At 44.2% G+C, this 18,005-nt stretch overlaps 1 protein-coding gene across 4 annotated transcripts in view; it reads left to right on the top strand.

Moving 5' to 3' along the window:
• The window catches only part of surf4l (surfeit 4, like), a 45,533-nt gene extending 27,939 nt beyond the window's left edge, over positions 1-17,594 (top strand). For 2 of the 4 annotated variants that reach the window (XM_036980340.1, XM_021606675.2), the window contains 4 exons: positions 6,437-6,513; positions 6,662-6,705; positions 15,476-15,662; positions 16,090-17,594. In XM_036980340.1, coding sequence (XP_036836235.1) covers positions 6,437-6,513; positions 6,662-6,705; positions 15,476-15,662; positions 16,090-16,356 — 575 coding nt within the window. In that variant the 3' untranslated portion in view covers positions 16,357-17,594. Of the gene's footprint in view, positions 1-5,757; positions 5,777-6,436; positions 6,514-6,661; positions 6,706-6,955; positions 7,074-7,267; positions 7,806-15,475; positions 15,663-16,089 lie in introns of those variants that run through there. The other 2 variants (XM_036980341.1, XM_021606676.2) reach the window with 2 other exon arrangements.
• Positions 17,595-18,005: the final 411 nt, after the last annotated feature.

Raw genomic sequence — 18,005 nt, 5'->3', positions numbered from 1 at the left:
TGTAAACATAAAAGTGGCATTGTTTAAAGTGGCTAGTGATACATTTTTCCATACATTTTTCCATTATTAAAGTGGCTGGAGTTGAATCAGTATGTTGGCAGCAGCCACTCAATGTTAATGATGGCTGTTTAACAGTCTGATGGCCTTGAGATTGAAAAACAGCTTCTATCTCTCGGTCCCTGCTTTGATGTACCTGTACTGACCTCGCCTTCTGGATGATAGCGGGGTAAACAGGCAGTGGCTCGGGTGGTTGTTGTCCTTGATGATCTTTATGGCTGTGGGCGGAGCAGTTGCTGTACCAGGCGGTGATACAGCCCGACAGGATGCTCTCGATTATGCATCTGTAAAAGTTTGCGTGCTTTTGGTGACGAGCCAAATTTCTTCAGCCTCCTGAGATTGAAGAGGCGCTACTGCGCCTTCTTCACCATGCTGTCTTGTGTGGGTGGACCAATCCAGTTTGTCCGTGATGTGTACGCCGAGGAAATTAACTTTCCACCCTCTCCACTACTGTCCTGTCGATGTGGTTAGGGCTGGGGTGTGCTCCCTCTGCTGTTTCCTGAAGCCCACGATAATCTCCTTTGTTTTGTTGACTAAGTGTGAGGTAATTTTTTTTGACACCACACTCCGAGGGCCCTCACCTCCTCCCTGTAGGCAGTCTTGTCACTGTTGGTAATCAAGCCTACCACTGTAGTGTCGTCTGCAAACTTGATGATTGAGTTGGAGGCGTGCTTGGCCACGCAGTCGTGGGTGAACAGGGAGTACAGGAGAGGGCTCAGAAGGCACCCTTGTGGGGCCCCACTGTTGAGGATCAGCGGGGTGGAGATGTTGTTACCTACCCTCACCACCTGGGGGCGGCCCCGTCAGGATGTCCAGTACGCAGTTGCACAGGGCGGGGTCGAGACCCAGGGTCTCGAGCTTGATGATGAGTTTGGAGGGTACTATGGTGTTAAATACTGAGCTGTAGTCGATTGAATAGTATTCTCACATAGGTATTCCTCTTGTCCTGATGGGTTAGGGCAGTGTGGTTGCGATTGCGTCGTCTGTGAACCTATTGGGGCAGTAAGCAAATTGGAGTGGGTCTAGGGTGTCAGGTAGGGTGGAGGTGATATGGTCCTTGACTAGACTCTCAAAGCACTTCATGATGACAGAAGTGAGTGCGGTAGTCGTTCAGCTCCGTTACCTTAGCTTTCTTGGGAACGGGAACAATGGTGGCCCTCTTGAAGCATGTGGGAACAGCAGACTGGGATAAGGTTTGATTGAATATGTCCGTAAACACACCAGCCAGCTGGTCTGCGCATGCTCTGAGGACGCGGCTGGGAATGCCGTCTGGGCCTGCAGCCTTGCAAGGGTTGAAATGTTTTATTCACGTCGGCTGCAATGAAGGAGAGTCCACAGGTTTTGGTAGCGGGCCGTGTCGTTGGCACTGTATTGTCCTCAAAGCGAGCAAAGAAGTTGTTTAGTCTGTCTGGGAGCAAGACATCCTGTTCTGCGATGGGGCTGGTTTTCTTTTTGTAATCGGTGATTGACTGTAGACCCTGCCACATACCTCTCGTGTCTGAGCCGTTGAATCTACTTTGTCTCTATACGTAGGCTTACCTTGTTTGATTGCCTTGCGGAGGGAATAGCTACACTGTTTGTATTATGTGGTTTCCAGTTTACATAGAATCAAATAAAGTTTGTTCAGGGCCGTTTGTCTGCTTGGGGGGGAATATATGCGGCTGTGATTATAATCAAAGAGAATTCTCTTGGTAGATAATGCGGTCGACATTTGAGTGTGAGGTGAACAGTCAGGTGAACAGAAGGACTTGAGTTCCTGTATGTTATTATGATCACACCACGTCTCGTTAATCATAAGGCATACCCCCCCGCCCCTCTTCTTCCTAGAAAGATGCTTGTTTCTGTCGGCGCGATGCGTGAAGAAACCAGCTGGCTGTATCGACTACGATAGTGTGTCTCGAGTGAGCCATGTTTCCGTGAGGCAAAGAACGTTAGTCTCTTATGTCTTTCTGGAATGCTACCCTTGCTCGGATTTCATCAACCTTGCTGTCAAGAGACTGGACATTGGCGAGTAGTATGCTTGGGAGCGGTACGTGATGTGCCCGTTTCCGGAGCCTGACCAGAAGACCGGCTTGCCCCTTTTACGGCGACGTTGTTTTGGTTCGCCGGCTGGGATCTGATCCATTGTCCTGGGTGTTGGGCAAACCACAGGATCCGCTTCGGGAAAGTAGTGTTCCTGGTCATAATGATGGTGAGTTGCCGTTGCTCTTATATCCAGTAGTTCCTCCCAACTGTATGTAATAAAACCTAAGATTACCTGGGGTACCAATGTAAGAAATAACACGTAAAAAACAAAATAGGAAAGTGAAGTGGCCATCTCTGTCGGCGCCGGAAGTATGATACGTAAAACACTAAACAAGAATGGTGTTCATGGGAGGACACCACGGAAGAAGCCACTGCTGTCCAAAAAAAACCATTGCTGCTCGTCTGAGGTTTGCAGTAGTGCATGTTCCACAGCGCTAATGGCAAAATATTCTGTGGACATGAAACTACAGTTGAGTTGTTTGGAAGGCACAGCACACCAACATCAACCTCATCCCAACTGTAAAGTATGGTGGAGGGAGTATCATCATTTGGGGCCGTCTCAGGGCCTGGAAAACTTGCTATCATCGACGGAAAAAATGAATTCCCAAGCTTATCAAGACATTTTGCAGGAAAATGTAAGGCTATCTGTCCGCCAATTGAAGCTCAACAGAAGTTGGGTGACGCAACAGGACGACAACCCAAAACACAGAAGTAAATCAACAGAATGGTTTCAACAGAAGAAATTACGCTATCTGGAGTGGCCCAGTCAGAGTCCTGACCTCAACCTGATTGAGATGCTGTGGCATGACCTCGAGCAGTTCACACCAGACATCCCAAGAATATTGCTGAACTGAAAGTTTTATAAAAAGGAATGATCTGCAACTACAGAAAACGTTTGGTTGAGGTTATTGCTGCCAAAGTAGGGTCAACCAGTTATTAAATCCAAGGTTTCACACACTTTTTCCACCCTGCACTGTGAATGTTTACACAGTGTGTTCAATAGACATGAAAACATCAATTTGTTATTAGTTTTAAGCAGACTGTCTATTGTGACCTAGATGATCACATCAAATTTTATATGACCAATTTATTCAGAAATCCAGGTATTTCCAAAGGTTCACACACTTTTTCTTGCAACTTTATACAAGGTCCCACAGTTGACAGTGCATGTCAGAGCAAAAACCAAGCCATGCGGTCGACGGAATTGTCTGTAGAGCTCTGAGACAGGATTGTGTCGAGGCACAGATTTGGGGAATGGTACCTAAACATGTCTGCAGCATTGACGGTCCCCAAGAACACGGTGACCTCCATCATTCTTAAGTAGAAGAAGTTTGGAATCACCAAGGTTCTTCATAGAGCTGGCCTCCTGGCAAAACTGTGCAATTGGGGGAGAAGGGCCTTGGCCTTGACCAAGAACCCGATGGTTGCTCTGACAGAGCTCCAGAGTTCTTCTGTAGAGATGGGAGAATCTTCCAGAAGGACAACCATCTCTGCAGCCCTCCAACAATCAGACCTTTATGGTTGAGTGGCCAAGCAGAAGTCGTGCCTCAGTGAAAGGCACATGACAGTCCTCTTGGAGTTTGCCAAAAGGCACCTAAAGGACTCTGACCATGATAAACAAGGTTGTCTGGTCTGATGAAACCAAGATTGATCTCTTTGGCCTGAATGCAAAGCGTCACGTCTGGAGTAAACCTGGCACCATCCCTGCGTTTGTTGGTGGCAGCATCATGCTGTTGATGTTTTTCAACGGTAGGGACTGGGAGACTATTCAGGATCGTGAGAAAGATGAATGGCGCAAAGTACAGAGGGAGCCTTGATGAAAATGTGCTCAGGACCTCAGACTGGTATTAAGGTTCACCTTCCAACAGGACAAAGACCCTAAACACACAGCCAACACAATGCAGGAGTGGCTTCGGAACAAGTCTCTGAATGTCCTTGAGTGGCCCAGCCAGAGCCCGGACTTGAACCTGAACGAACATCTCTGGAGAGACCTGAAAAAAGCTGTGCAGCGACGCTCCCCATCCAACCTGACAGAGCTGGAGAGGATCTGCAGAGAACAATGGGTTGAAGCTCCCCATTTTTAGACACTTGCAAAAATGTCTAAACCTGTATTGCTTTGTCATTATGGGGTATTGTGTGTTGATGGGAGGGGGGGCTATTATTTAATCAATTTTAGAACAAGTCTGTAACGTAACAATGTGGTTAAAGTTGAGGTCTGAATACTTTCGAAATGCACTGTCTCAAGTTTGAGGGATCATGCTGACTGCAGGAATGTCCTCCAGAGAATTGAATGTTCATTCCTCAACCGTAAGGCACCTCCTACGTCAGTTTTGAGAATTTAGAAGTACGGCCAACCGGCCTCAACTGCACACCACGTGTAATCACGCCAGCCCAGAACCTCGGGATTGTCTGAGACCTTCCACCCGGACAGCTGATGAAACGGAGTATGCACAACCAAATAATTTCTACACAATCTGTCAGAAACCATCCAAGGAAGCTCATCTGCAAGCTCGTCGTCTTCACCATGGTCTTGACTTGACTGCGGTTCGGCATTATAACCGACTTCTGTGGGAAAATGCTTACCTTTGATGGCCACTGGCACGCCGTAGAGGTGTGGTTTTACAGACTGTACCAAGCAGATTGCATGGTGTCGTGTGGACTAGCAGTTTGCTGATGTCAATGCTGTGAACAGAGTGCCCTATGGTGGCGGTGGTGTTATAGTATGGGCAGGCATAAGCTACGGACAATGAACACAGTTATTTGAATGCACAGAGATACCGGGATGAGATCCTGAGGCCCATTGTGCCATTGAGCTGCTGCCATCACCTGATGTTTCAGCATGATAATGCAATGTCCCATGTCGCAAGGATCTGTACACAATTCCTAGATGCTGAAAATGTCCCGGTTCTTCCATGGCCTGCATTCTTACCCGACATGTCAACCATTGAGCAGGTTTGGGATGCTCTGGATCGCCATGTATGACTTCGTGCTCCAGTTCACGCCAATATCCAGCAACTTCTCACAGCCATTGAAGAGTGGGACAACATTCCACAGGCCACGATCAACAGCCTGATCAACTCTATGCGAAGGAAATAGTCACACCAGATACTGACTGGTTTTCTGATCCACGCCCTACCTTTTTTTTTAAGGTACTGTATCTGTGACCAACAGATGCATATCTATATTCCCAGTGATGTGAAATCCATAGATTAGGGTGTAATGATATTATTTCAATTGACTAATTTCCTTATTTGAACTGTAGCTCAGTAAAGTCTTGGAAATTGTTGCATGTTGCGTTTTATATTTTTGTTCAGTGTATAAACAAATCAAGGTAGCTGCTGAAAATATTCTTCCACTTCAAGATATTTACTAAAATAGTCTGAGCGTCATGCGTCTCACCCGACAGCATGAGGTTGGCGCCTGAGACGGATTATTTGAATCTACAGTAGGCATACGATATAACTGTTAAACAGTGTTATGTACATTTTTACATGAGGCTTCCAATTAGTTATAGTATTTTTCTCAGCTTTTTATCCACGGTACAGTGTAGTCTAAAGCATCCATGCTGTGAAACACTTGAAATTACAGGAAAGTCTTAGTGTCGGTGAGTTAGTAAACATTCTAGAGCACCTAGGTTAGCTCCTGAACCTACCAGGACAATTAGGGGAGTTACTGAACCTACTCGGACAGCTAGGTGTGAGAGGCTAGTTGTTCACTATGTAGTGAATATGTTGGTGCAATTTCTGGCAATGCCTGGGGAGACTGCTAGTAGGGCTGGGAATTGCCAGGGACATTGCGATACGATTATTATCACGATTCTTATGTGCCGAGACGATATGCATTGCAATTCTCACAATTCTATATGTATTGCGATTTGATGTTCCAAACATTGCTCACTATATGTCTGCTGCAGAGAGATGAGAAAGCATGTTAAAATAGGTTTTGATCACTCATTGAAAAAAAAGTGCTGAAAACATGTTGGCCAACTTTAATACAAAGAAAACGCAAAATGATGAATAATACTGGAGTTTTGGCGCAGGTACAGCCGACTAGTGCTAGCTAACACTACCTATCAGTCAAATATCGATATAATATCCTGATACGTTACTGTATCGATTTTATTCCCCATCACTATAGCAGATGAGGGATGGCCAGTTGCAGTTACGTTGGGCCCTGAAAACTGGCCTAGGGAGGGAGAGAATCCAGGCTGTATCACATCCGGCCGTGATTGGTAGTCCCGTAGGGCGGCGCACAATTGTCCCAGGGTAGGCCGTCATTGTAAATAATAATTTGTTCTTAACTGACTTGCCTCGTTAAATAAACAAATGTTATTGTTCATCTCTCTTTCAAACAGGTGGCTGTGTCCTTATCCTCAGTAGGAATTTTGTCCAGTATGCTTGCTTTGCATTATTTGGAATCCTTTCTTTACAGGTAAGTCTAAACTTGTTTTTCTTTAATTGTATATGGGCTGAATACAGCAGAAGATGAAACCATTCATGATACCAGATTCTGTTTACAATCTTTATCATTAAATACATAAGGGAAATCAGAGTCTCACTAAATCATCTTACCATTTCAGACTATTGCCTACAGCATTTTATGGGATCTTAAATTCTTGATGAGGTGAGTCCTTTGATTGTTTGTCTTTTTCAAATGAACTAATGAGTGCAAAGCTGGTGGTCATAGTCTTTAAACAAATGTCCTTCTGTGAAGCACAGATCAGAGCAACACGCCCCAGCGAATGATAGTGGTTCCTCCTTTAAAAGTTGCGAGCTTAGACCGTGGGACTTGGCGGTACCCAGCGTCACGGCTTCATTGCTCCAGACCACCACAAGGGGGAGTTAGAGCACTCATTATGCATTTGGGTCCCAAGGTTTTTATATGACCAATCATATCGAGTGGTTCCAATGACAAATTTGACGCGAGCCCGCCCGTCCCTGGTGGCTTTCTTCAACGAAGATGGCTGACAAAACATTACGGGGGAAGCAGATGTAAGTAGTTATAACGCCATAACGAGTCAAGCTAAACATGTACAATTGAGAGGAATATGTTAGTTAATGTAGAGACATGTCATAAAGTTAATTCACGAAAATCGTGATTTAGATAGCTAACGTTAGCCAGCTAGATAGCTGGTGTTATGACATAAGTACTGTATGACATTGTAATTCGTGTTTAATGTTTTTAGGGACTCCTGAGGCTGTCGTCTTGGGAAACAGTGGATGTGAAGAATCTAGCTAGCTGAAGCATTTACTGCAAATTGAATGTACAATTGTGTAAGCTTTGGGGCGGCAGGGTAGCCTAGTGGTTAGAGCGTTGGAATAGTAACCAAAAGGTTGCAAGTTCGAATCCGCGAGCAAACAAGTTACAGGTCTGTTGTTCTGCGCCTAAACAAGGCAGTCAACCGTCATTGAAAATAAGAATTTGTTCTTAACTTCCTTGCCTAGTTAAAAAAAATTATTATAATAATAATTGGCCAAGTTAAATAAAGGTAAAATAAAAGCTTGCCTTGCCGTGCAATGCAGCTGAAGTAACCAACTATTTACTTGCTTATTGTGTAGTGGAGGATAAAATAACTGTATGCCTATGTAGCTGATCTGTGTAAGGACCCCAAAATGTTAGGTTCTGAACTAATATTCATACCAATCTATGGCTATACGGCTATCAGAGTTGTTGTATCAACTTCATAATTTGCAAATAAATTCATTAAAAATTCTACAATGTGATTTTCTGGATTTTTTTTCTCATTTTGTCTGTCATAGTTGAAGTGTACCTATGATGAAAATTACAGGCCTCTCTCAACTTTTTAAGTGGGAGAACTTGCACAATTGGTGGCTGACTAAATACTTTTTTGCCCCACTGTACATGTACTGTAGTTATTACCACGCATGCGATCCCCACATTGTAGCCTGTACATTGAGTATATTCACTGATCATGCACCCTTCCTTGGCAAATAAAGGTGTGGTTCAGGTATGAATCTCTGTGAGACATTATTTTTCAGTCCTATCCAATACCAGGTGTATCAAACTCCATTCTTTGAATGATGCTGTGTCTGCATTCCAGTTATACACTTCCAACAGTGTTTACCACTCCTGCTCCTGGGACATCAATGATTACACATGGTAACTATGCAATAGACTAGAAACATGATTGATTTGTTATTCATATATACAGAAAAAAAACTATGCATATCTAACTCCATCTGCATTAATCTGAGGACACAGGATAGTATTTCAATTATATACTTAATTTCAGCCAGCGGAGAATGTGATACGCTTTATTGAAAGAAGTTCATTATCCAGGTGTTAATACATGTGTTATAATTATTATAAATACAAGTTCAATCTGTACTTCAATGCATATAAGGTGTGCATTATAAAACGAGGGGAGAGAGGTGTAGAAGGGAAAGAGGTAAGAACAGAGGTAGACAGCATGATTAATGAATTAGTGCTACCCTAATATTCTCTCAGTTCATCACAATTACATAGTGTTTCCTAACTAGCCTTGGGCCGAAGGTTATCTTAAGAGTGGTTGAGGTGGCGATGACGGGACTGGATTCCCCTCTCACATCAAAACATACCTGCAGACGAGAGACCGATGGATAGAGAGAGCATGATTAAGCCTTGTTTTTTTTTTATTCTAACACGGTCAGTCATCAGGAGGTGAAATGCAAAACTGATCTTGGATCATTAACTCTGGGACTGCTACATCTATCTGTATTTCAATGTAAAGCATCTCTTTAACAATACTTCCTGTTGACCTGACCTCTCACCTATGATCATGCTCTGCCCTTTGTGTCCGCCAGTTCAGATGCGGGAGGGGTTCACCAACAACTGATATAACCTAGAGGATTTAGGGAGGAGAGGGATGAAGTGAAAGAGAGACTTAATTGTGTGTGTGGTCTCACCTGCTGTCCACACTAAGTGGACAAAGAGTACTTTATGCTGAAAAACTTACACATGAGGACAAACAATGGAAGATAATGTCATTTATTAGACATAAATACCACTTGAAGCTTGATGACTTGATAATTTGAATCAGCTGTGTAGTGCTAAGGCAAACACAAAAATGTGCACAGGTGTTTGGAGCATTCCGTAATGCCACAGCTGGCGAGGTGTCCGGTTCGCCTCTGTACTTAAATGGCGATTATTCCAACTCTGAAATGCTGCAGATCTGCCCATAGATGAGGTAGGAACATATCCCACACAGAAGAGGTGGATAGAATTCAACAGGTCAATGTATCCTCCTCCCTCAACTGTGCATGTGAGACAGGTTCCATGTACAACAAGACAGGCAGATGGAATAAGAACACAGAACAGTTTAATTACCTCTGGGTATGGACACTTGTGCCAGGAATAACGCTTCCACGGTCTGTTCCTCGGACAGTGAACATCTGGCATTATCTACATTTTTGACCCCTTGATCAGCTCATACTCACAGAAAATAGCTTATTTTTTTGTAGATATGAAAACAATAACTTGAGATATGACCATTCAATCTAAAGCAGCAGATGTAGTTTTCAGGATACTTCAATACAGCACAGAAAGCTTAACACCAGACTGGTGTTGTGGTTGTTTGTGAGGTGATGGGAAATATGCAATATGGATACAAAATAATATGCTTACCTGTACCCACCAGGTACAACCCTAACTCTGTAAACAAGGGCACCCTCATAGACGTCATCCTGACCAACTGGCCCTCCAAATACACCTCCGCTGTCTTCAACCAGGATCTCAGCGATCACTGCCTCATTGCCTGTATCCGCTACGGAGCCGCAGTCAAACGACCACCCCTCATCACTGTCAAACGCTCCCTAAAACACTTCTGTGAGCAGGCCTTTCTAATCGACCTGGCCCGGGTATCCTGGAAGGACATTGACCTCATCCCGTCAGTTGAGGATGCCTGGTCATTCTTTAAAAGTAACTTCCTCACCATTTTAGATAAGCATGCTCTGTTCAAAAAAATGCAGAACTAAGAACAGATACAGCCCTTGGTTCACCCCAGACCTGACTGCCCTCGACCAGCACAAAAACATCCTGTGGCGGACTGCAATAGCATCGAATAGTCCCCGTGATATGCAACTGTTCAGGGAAGTCCGGAACCAATACACGCAGTCAGTCAGGAAAGCTAAGGCCAGCTTCTTCAGGCAGAAGTTTGCATCCTGTAGCTCCAACTCCAAAAAGTTCTGGGACACTGAAGTCAATGGAGAACAAGAGCACCTCCTCCCAGCTGCCCACTGCACTGAGGCTAGGTAACACGGTCACCACCGATAAATCCATGATTATCGAAAACTTCAATGAGCATTTCTCAACGGCTGGCCATGCCTTCCGCCTGGCTACTTCAACCTCGGCCAACAGCCCCGCCCCCCCCGCTGCTCCTCGCCCAAGCCTCTCCAGGTTCTCCTTTACCCAAATCCAGATAGCAGATGTTCTGAAAGAGCTGCAAAACCTGGACCCGTACAAATCAGCTGGGCTTGACAATCTGGACCCTCTATTTCTGAAACTATCCGCCACCATTGTCGCAACCCCTATTACCAGCCTGTTCAACCTCTCTTTCATATCGTCTGAGATCCCCAAGGATTGGAAAGCTGCCGCAGTCATCCCCCTCTTCAAAGGGGGAGACACCCTGGACCCAAACTGTTACAGACCTATATCCATCCTGCCCTGCCTATCTAAGGTCTTCGAAAGCCAAGTCAACAAACAGGTCACTGACCATCTCGAATCCCACTGTACCTTCTCTGCTGTGCAATCTGGTTTCCGAGCCGGTCACGGGTGCACCTCAGCCACACTCAAGGTACTAAACGATATCATAACCGCCATCGATAAAAGACAGTACTGTGCAGCCGTCTTCATCGACCTTGCCAAGGCTTTCGACTCTGTCAATCACCATATTCTTATCGGCAGACTCAGTAGCCTCGGTTTTTCGGATGACTGCCTTGCCTGGTTCACCAATTACTTTGCAGACAGAGTTCAGTGTGTCAAATCGGAGGGCATGCTGTCCGGTCCTCTGGCAGTCTCTATGGGGGTGCCACAGGGTTCAATTCTCGGGCCGACTCTTTTCTCTGTATACATCAATGATGTTGCTCTTGCTGCGGGCGATTCCCTGATCCACCTCTACGCAGACGACACCATTCTATATACTTTCGGCCCGTCATTGGACACTGTGCTATCTAACCTCCAAACAAGCTTCAATGCCATACAACACTCCTTCCGTGGCCTCCGACTGCTCTTAAACGCTAGTAAAACCAAATGCATGCTTTTCAACCGATCGCTGCCTGCACCCGCATGCCCGCCTAGCATCACCACCCTGGATGGTTCCGACCTAGAATATGTGGACATCTATAAGTACCTAGGTGTCTGGCTAGACTGCAAACTCTCCTTCCAGACTCATATCAAACATCTCCAATCGAAAATCAAATCAAGAGTCGGCTTTCTATTCCGCAACAAAGCCTCCTTCACTCACGCCGCCAAGCTTACCCTAGTAAAACTGACTATCCTACCGATCCTCGACTTCGGCGATGTCATCTACAAAATGGCTTCCAACACTCTACTCAGCAAACTGGATGCAGTCTATCACAGTGCCATCCGTTTTGTCACTAAAGCACCTTATACCACCCACCACTGCGACTTGTATGCTCTAGTCGGCTGGCCCTCGCTACATATTCGTCGCCAGACCCACTGGCTCCAGGTCATCTACAAATCCATGCTAGGTAAAGCTCCGCCTTATCTCAGCTCACTGGTCACGATGGCAACACCCATCCGTAGCACGCACTCCAGCAGGTGTATCTCACTGATCATCCCTAAAGCCAACACCTCATTTGGCCGCCTTTCGTTCCAGTACTCTGCTGCCTGTGACTGGAACGAATTGCAAAAATCGCTGAAGTTGGAGACTTTTATCTCCCTCACCAACTTCAAACATCAGCTATCTGAGCAGCTAACCGATCGCTGCAGCTGTACATAGTCTATTGGTAAATAGCCCACCCATTTTCACCTACCTCATCCCCATACTGTTTTTATTTATTTATTTTTCTGCTCTTTTGCACACCAATATCTCTACCTGTACATGACCATCTGATCATTTATCACTCCAGTGTTAATCTGCAAAATTGTAATTATTCGCCTACCTCATGCCTTTTGCACACATTGTATATAGACTCCCCCTTTGTTTTCTACTGTGTTATTGACTTGTTAATTGTTTACTCCATGTGTAACTCTGTGTTGTCTGCTCATACTGCTATGCCTTATCTTGGCCAGGTCGCAGTTGCAAATGAGAACTTGTTCTCAACTAGCCTACCTGGTTAAATAAAGGTGAAATAAAATAAATAAAATAAAAAAAGGGGGAAAAAAGCATTGGAATTTAAAGTGTAATGTTAAATCTATTAACCTTCATTATTTATGTATTACCAGTTGAAGAACAACTCCAATTTCATACTTATTCCTAGACAAATTTTCAATGATGTAAGAATAAAGAAGTTTAAATGACTCTTTAGATCTGAAAAAGACAAACTCAACAAAAAAAGAAACCTTCTCTCACTGTCAACTACGTTTATCTTCAGCAAACTTAACGTGTAAATATTTGTATGAACATAAGATTCAACAACTGAGACACAAACTGAACAAGTTCCACAGACGTGACTATCAGAAATGTAATAATGTGTCCCTGAACAAAGGGAGGGTCAAAATAAAGGAAACAGTCAGTACCTGGTGGCCACCAGCTGCATTAATTACTGCAGTGCATCTTCTTATGGACTTCACCAGATTTGCCAGTTCTTGCTGCGAGATGTTACCCCACTCTTGCACCAAGGCAAGTTCCCAGACATTTCTGGAGGGGAATGGCCCTAGCCCTCACCCTCTGATCCAACAGGTCCCAGACGTGCTCAATGGGATTGAGACCCGGGCTCTTTGCTGGCTATGGCAGAACACTGACATTCTTGTCTTGCAGGAAATCACGCACAGAAAGAGCAGTATGGCTGGTGGCTTTGTCGTGCTGGAGGGTCATGTCAGGATGAGTCTGTAGGAAGGGTACCACATGAGGGAGGAGGATGTCTTCCCTATAACGCACAGCGTTGAGATTCCCTACAATGACAAGCCCAGTCCGATGATCCTGTGACACAAAACCGCGACTTGTCAGTGTCGAGCACTTCTTGCCAGTCCTGTCTGGTCCAGCGACGGTGGGGGTGTGCCCATAGGCGACGTTGTTGACAGTGATGTAAGGCAGGTCCTCACCAGACAACAGGCCTTCAAGCCCTCAGTCTAGCCTCTCTCAGCCTTTTGAGGACAGTCTGAGCATTGGAGGGATTGTGCGTTCCTGGTGTAAATCGGGCAGTTGTTGTTGCCATCCTGTGCCTGTCCAGCAGGTGTGATGTTCGGATGTACCGATCCTGTACAGGTGTTGTTACACGTGGTCTGCCACTGCGAGGACGATCAGCTGTCCGTCCTGTATCCCTGTAGAGCTATCTTACACATCTCACAGTACGGACATTGCAATTTATTGCCCAGCCCACAACTGGAGTCCTCATGCCTCTGCAGCATGCCTAAGGCATGTTCACGCAGATGAGCAGGGACCCTGGGCATCTTTCTTTTAGTGTTATTCCAGAGTCAGTAGAAAGGCCTCTTTAGTGTCCTAAGTTTTCATAACTGTGACCTTAATTTCCTTCCGTCTATAAGCTGTTGGTGTCTTAATGACCGTTCCACAGGGGCATGTTCATTAATTGTTTATGGTTCATTGAACAAGCATGGGAAACGGTGTTTCCAACGAAGCTGGATCATTCTGGCAATGATACCTGCACCATCTACACGCTGCAAAGACTTCTCCATTGTACACGATGGCCCATTGCTTAAGACTTCCTTTGACCATTCTAAAGCCCACATGGGGCATCCTTGCATTCCCTGACAGACATATTGTGTTCTTTCATCCTTCTGTAACAACGCTAACTGTTACACTGTCAGGAAATATGATTATATATTGACTGTGAAACAAATAGGACATGGCCTGCTTATGAGTTGCCATGAAAGAAAGTTAGATTAATTAAACTGAAAATGGCGAACAGGCATTCGTAGCTAAATGATTTTGTTTAGCTTGAGAATAATAATAATTGCATGATTCATTATTCTATGGTATGCGTGCATGTAATATAGTACAATGTTATGAACCGACACTGAATCGTAGGAGCTATGTAAAAGTTGGACGGAAGAATGCCCAGTGCTGCTTACCTGAGATGCCATCACACAGCCCTTCGTAGTTGTCCGCAGAGTCGATAGAGCGCGTCCTTGTGGTAGCTTGCAACTCAATGAAGTAAAGTAATTACTTTTTAAATAAGTTACCTTACATGTTTTGTTGGCTGACAATTTGTTAGCTACACTGTCCACATAGCTAACATACTGGTACATACTGCTGTAATGATATGCTATCTACCTAACGTTAATAGTTATACATCAAACTTGACAGTGTATTAACTATAGACTATCTAACTACCCAACGTTTATGGACTTGATTATTCCTGTCATTCTTAGCTTAGCTAAATGGTATTGTCGGTGTGCGTTCTCAATGGACATTCGGGTGCTTTCGTAAATTCGTTCTGACTATCTACTCCGATTTCAGAGCACTCTCGTCTGAGTGTACCAGAGCTCTGGAATAATGAATTTACGAGTTCTCAACACCCGTTGATTATGGCCAGTGTCAGTAAACGTCGGCAAAAATGCATAATTAAATTGTTTCCTGCAGCACAATTACAGTCACCAACTCTCTGGTTAACAGAACATGCCTAACCAGCTCTGCTTGGGTGAGTAAAATGGTCAGAGTGGTCTCATTTGTGTATGGAAGTAACTAGGAAGCTAGCCAACATTAGCTTGGGTGCTTGACTGCCTCGGCCCGACCGTCCAGTATGTGCTCCGAGAGCGAAACGGACTGAATTTACCCAGAGGGTTTTTCGTTTTTCATGGAATAAAAACACCATAATATTAATCAAATTAAGCAAGTGCCAGTCAACCGTTTGGACACACCTACTCATTCCTGGATGTTTCTATAGTTTTACTTTTTTCTACATTGTGAAATAATATTGAAGATATCACAACTATGAAATAACACATATAGAATCAGTTACAAGGACAGCCTACTCCTTCCTCCCCGTTGGGGATTGAACCCCGGTCTCCCGTGTGTCTGCAATATGGAAGACTATCAAATACTTCTCAGATGCCCTCTAGTGGTCAAACTAGGAATAACTTGCAGTAACAGAAAAAATGGCTGAGAATTAAATGACGTGCAACAGAATGCTGAGGCAGCACGCAAGGTGTGCCGCAGTATGACGCAACTTTTAAAGGAGGAACCACTGTACATCTCTGCAAAACTGCAAATACACTTGCTTAACTCTTTCTCCCTCTCACTCCTCCTTTCCAGGAACCTGGCCCTGGGCGGGGGGCTCCTGCTGTTGCTAGCCGAGTCGCGTGGGGAGGGGAAGAGCATGTTTGCTGGGGTGCCGTCAATGGGAGAGCACTCGCCCAAGCAGTACATGCAGCTGGGCGGACGGGTTCTCCTGGTGCTCATGTTCATGACCCTGCTGCACTTTGACCCCAGCTTCATCTCTGTGAGTTCTGAGCTCCTGCATACCGATTCAAATCGCATTTGTTCTTTACTTTTGATTCAGCATTTGATCGAGCCTGCCTGGAGGAGGGTGTTTATTTGAATTTTATTTATTTTTTTACTTTTGGGACTTCCATTGGTTTCATTGAGAGCTCAATCAAGCACCTCATGTATTTGAAAAAAACATTTGATTATATTTGACCCCGGGTCTAAACTGTTTGTCTCAGGCAGTCAGCTTGTATTCCCTTATTTCTTAATTAACATTTTATTAAAACTACTTTTGACTAGGGGTGCCTGGACAATAGTAGTGCACTATATAAAGTATAGGGTGCCATTTGGGATGCAACCATATCAACATGCTTCTGAAATCCTGGTACGAGTTTGAATGAACATTGACTGTCGTCCTACTGTACACCTACCCCTCATTTTAGATTCTGCAGAACCTGGTGGGCACAGCTCTGATCGTGCTGGTGGCAATCGGCTTCAAGACCAAGCTGGCCGCCCTCACCCTGGTGTTGTGGCTGTTTGCCGTCAACGTATACTTCAATGCCTTCTGGATGGTGCCCGCCTACAAGCCCATGCACGACTTCCTCAAGTACGACTTCTTCCAGACCATGTCGGTGATCGGTGGGCTGCTACTGATTGTGGCTCTGGGGCCCGGTGGGGTGTCCATGGACGAAAAGAAGAAGTTGTGGTGAGACTCGACCCAAGTTACCAGGACCGACAGGACAGGGACCCCCCCCCACCTTACCAAACATGGCCTAAGCAGTACGCACCTCCTCCCTCTACCCCCCTCCCCTCAGCACTGTCTCATTCTCAGTCTGTCTGTCTCACTCTCCCTCGCTAACTTTTCTGTGACTGTCCTCCACAGGCACCTTTACAAATGGTTTGCAGTCTTTATTTTGCTACTGTAGCTCGTCGTGACATGGCCATCTCTCGATTTGGGGATATCCAATACATTACTAATGTTTTTTGTCTTTTAAAACAAATATATATTTTAGTGACCAATTTTCAAGGTATTGTCTTTAATGGTGTATTTGTAGAATTTATATACTGTAATTCTTTCATGCTTCTTTTGCTATTTTTTTGTGCGCATCTTTTGTCTATGCTTTCAATAATGCCAGCCCTTAACTAAAGACTCAACCCACTGTTTTAGAGGACAAGTTTTACACTCTTATGTGTAAATGATGATAGCTGCTTTTGTGCTGATTTGAGTTAGCACAGAATAGATACATTACTATATTTATGGTTAGGTAGGTTTCTATGAAGGGGCAAATGCAGTACTTTCTATCAAATATTTTAAGTTGGGATAAAAAAGTACCTTTTGGCTAGTTGCATAATTTGACAGTTCAATGAACTGGGGCGGCAGGTAGCCTAGTGGTTAGAGCATTGAGCCAGTAATCGAAAGGTTGCTAGATCGAATCCCCGAGCTGACAAGGGAAAAATCTGTCATTCTGCCCCTGAACAAGGCAGTTAACCCACTCTTCCTAGGCCGTCATTGTAAATAAGAATTGGTTCTTAACTGACTTGCCTAGTTAAAATAAAAAGCATGTTAGCTGCTTTTTACTGTATTTGTCCACTTTCTGAGTTTCTCTGTGCCTTTTCAAATGCCTTGTAGAATCCCATGAACACCTTAAGCCATTTAATGTACAGACACTTTCACATGCGGGGATTTCTATTCTGTTCTTTATTGAAATTTTGTCACAACTATAGCATGTTAAACTATTCCATATGACAAATGTGAGTGCTGTCAATTGAGTCCAAAGTTTACAATTGGTTAATTATAGTATTCTATGTCATCCAGCACAACAGGGCCATTTAGCTTTAAAGCCCTCTATCATTGGTCTCACTCAGTGTTTTTCCATTTATTAAAGTATGAGAAAAATGATTTTCTATTTGTTTTTGAATATTTATAAATCATAAACAAAAGCATAAACTCTGGTGTGTTTATTACGGCTCTGTGTAGATGGCTGTGTTTCTCCGCACAATTTTTTTTCCACCATGACTATCAAGGCTCCCATGATATCAGGAAATAATTGACATTTTGAGGGCAATCTAAAAGTATGAATTTTCATGAATTTTCACTGTCCTCATAACTCGGGACTGCTAGATTTTCCACTATTCTGTTTCATGATAGGTTAATCAAATATTTAAATGCACTAAAGACCTGAGTTGATAAATGGATACATGTTACATTTTTTATTCTAGTTTAAACCAGGTCTTTTTTAAATTTGTAGCTCAACTGTTAATCTTTTAGTTAGTTGTGCCATCTACTGGACAAATCTGAAGTTACGGCCACAGTGGTTTTATTGGCATAACTGAGTAGCCCCGACTCCTCCCACTGACT

Source organism: Oncorhynchus mykiss, chromosome 6 (assembly GCF_013265735.2).
Source record: "Oncorhynchus mykiss isolate Arlee chromosome 6, USDA_OmykA_1.1, whole genome shotgun sequence".
In the NCBI taxonomy this organism is placed as follows: Eukaryota; Metazoa; Chordata; class Actinopteri; order Salmoniformes; family Salmonidae; genus Oncorhynchus; species Oncorhynchus mykiss.
Note: the sequence above shows the minus strand (reverse complement) of the source record. Positions and strands in the feature narration are given on the sequence as shown.